A 2,096-nucleotide genomic window follows, 5' to 3' on the forward strand; every position below is an offset into this window, starting at 1 on the left:
TATAATCATGTAGGCACATGGCTAAAGTGGATTAGAGTTAAGCCATTTGAAGAGTTAGGTGGAGAAGGTAGGAAAGGAGGAAGCAACACTTAGGGTGGTAGGCTAGACATTTCTCTACCTTCTTCTTACATTTTTCCATTTTCGCTCTTTCTACCGCTTTGTAAATAAAGCTACTACAAGTCATTTTGACTTAAGCTATAAGGTTTTTAAAATGGCAATCATAATATTACTTTAGAACTTTCATATTAGCATAAAAACTTAAATTTTATATTCTTACATACCCATGAAAACAAGTGATAAATCATATGTTTTTCTTTTGTGTTTCTATTCCCACAGTTCTTTCTCTCAATGTAGATAGCATTCTTTTCATAAGTCCCTCAGAATTGTCCTGGATCATTGTATTGTTACTAGCAGCAAAGTGGATTACATGTGATCATTCCACAATGTTTCTGTTTCTTTGTACAATGTTCTCTTGTTTCTGCTCATTTCACTCCACATCAGTTCATGGAGGTCTTTCCAGATTGTATAGAAATCCTCCAGTTCATCATTCCTAATAACACAGCAGTATTACATCATCATCATATACCACAATTTGTTCAGCCATTCTCCAATTGAGGGACACCTCTTCATTATCCATTTTTTTTGCCACCATAAAGAGCAAGGCTATGAATATTTTTGTATAGCCCATTTTTATTATCTCTCTGGGGTACAAGCCTAGCAATAGTATTGCTAGATCAAAGGATATGCATTTTTTTTTTTTTTATTAAACCCTTACCTTCCGTCTTGGAGTCAATATTGTGTATTGGCTCCAAGGCAGAAGAGTGGTAAGGGTAGGCAATGGGGGTCAAGTGACTTGCCCAGGGTCACACAGCTGGGAAGTGTCTGAGGCCAGATTTGAACCTAGGACCTCCCGTCTCTAAGCCTGGCTCTCAATCCACTGAACTACTCAGCTGCCCCCCATATGCATTCTTTTAAAGCCCTTTGTGCATAATTCCAAATTGATCAATTCACAACTCCACCAGCAATGCATTAGTGTCCCAATTCTATCACTTCTTCCAACATTTATTATTTCCCTTTATTGTCATATTGGCCAATCTGTGAGGTGTGAGGTGGTACCTCAGAGTCATTCTGACTTGCATTTCTCTTATCAGGAGGGATTTAGGACACTTTTTTTTTTAGTTGAATCAAGCTTTTTATTCAATGTTACAAAAAATATTTAGTCAAACAGACCAAAGCTCCCATGTCATCATCAGACTCCTAGGATTCTTCTTCTTCTTCTTTTTTTTTTGCTTCCTCTTTCTTCTTCTCCTCAGCAGGGGCAGCTGTGCCAGCAGGAGCAGCACCTCCAGCAGGGGCAGCACCACCAGCTGCTGGGGCAGGTCCACCAACTCCTACATTGCAGATGAGACTTCCAATGTTTACATTGTTTAAGGCCTTTGCAAATAATCCAGGCCAGAATGGTTCAACATTTACACCTGCTGCTTTAATGAGAGCATTAATTTTATGCTCTGTGACTGTAACCTCATCGTCGTGAAGGATGAGAGCAGAATAGATGCAAGCAAGCTCAGAGATGGCCATATCAAGAGCTGGGAGAGGAGAGGCTTTTTTGTAGCAGTGCTAGTCTCTGGCTGAAGTGAGGGTTCACCCCAATGTGGCCTTAGCTTCTGAAGAAGAACCGAGCACCTTACAAACAGCTTGAAGAGCTTTAGAACACTTTTTGATGTGCTTATTGATAGTTTTGATTTTTTCATCTGAAAAGTGCTTATTCATGTCCCTTGACCATTTGTCAATTGGTGAATGGCTTGATTTCTTGAACATTTGACTTATTGCCTTATACTTTTGAGAAATTGGACCTTTGTTAGAGATTTTTGTTATAAAATTTTTTTCTGTTTGTCGCTTCCCTTCTAATTTTGGTTGTTTTGGTTTTGTTTGTACAAAACCTTTTAAATTTAATATAATCAAAATTATTCATCTTACATCTTGTAATGTTTGCCATCTCTTGTTTGTCTTAATTCTTTCCTTTCCCATAGATGTAACAGGTATACTATTTTATGTTCACCTAATTTACTTATAATTTTCCTCTTTATATTTAAGTC

The 2,096-nt window shown here is 37.8% G+C and overlaps 1 protein-coding gene across 1 annotated transcript; it reads right to left on the reverse strand.

Moving 5' to 3' along the window:
- Window positions 1–1,257: 1,257 nt before the first annotated feature.
- Window positions 1,258–1,578, reverse strand: LOC123236183 (60S acidic ribosomal protein P1-like). The gene is made up of 2 exons (XM_044662465.1): window positions 1,511–1,578; window positions 1,258–1,435 (listed from the first exon to the last, which is right to left on the reverse strand). Exons 1-2 carry the CDS (start codon window positions 1,576–1,578, stop codon window positions 1,258–1,260), a joined length of 246 nt encoding a protein of 81 aa, XP_044518400.1.
- Window positions 1,579–2,096: the final 518 nt, after the last annotated feature.

Source organism: Gracilinanus agilis, chromosome 2, assembly GCF_016433145.1.
Source record: "Gracilinanus agilis isolate LMUSP501 chromosome 2, AgileGrace, whole genome shotgun sequence".
In the NCBI taxonomy this organism is placed as follows: domain Eukaryota; kingdom Metazoa; phylum Chordata; class Mammalia; order Didelphimorphia; family Didelphidae; genus Gracilinanus; species Gracilinanus agilis.

Coding starts and splice junctions, on each gene's coding strand:
- LOC123236183 (XM_044662465.1), bottom strand. CDS start 1,578: ATGGCCATCTCTGAGCTTGCTTGCATCTATTCTGCTCTCATCCTTCAC. Junction 1,436..1,510: donor GACGATGAGGTTACAGTCAC/AGAGCATAAAAT, acceptor ATTATTTGCAAA/GGCCTTAAACAATGTAAACA.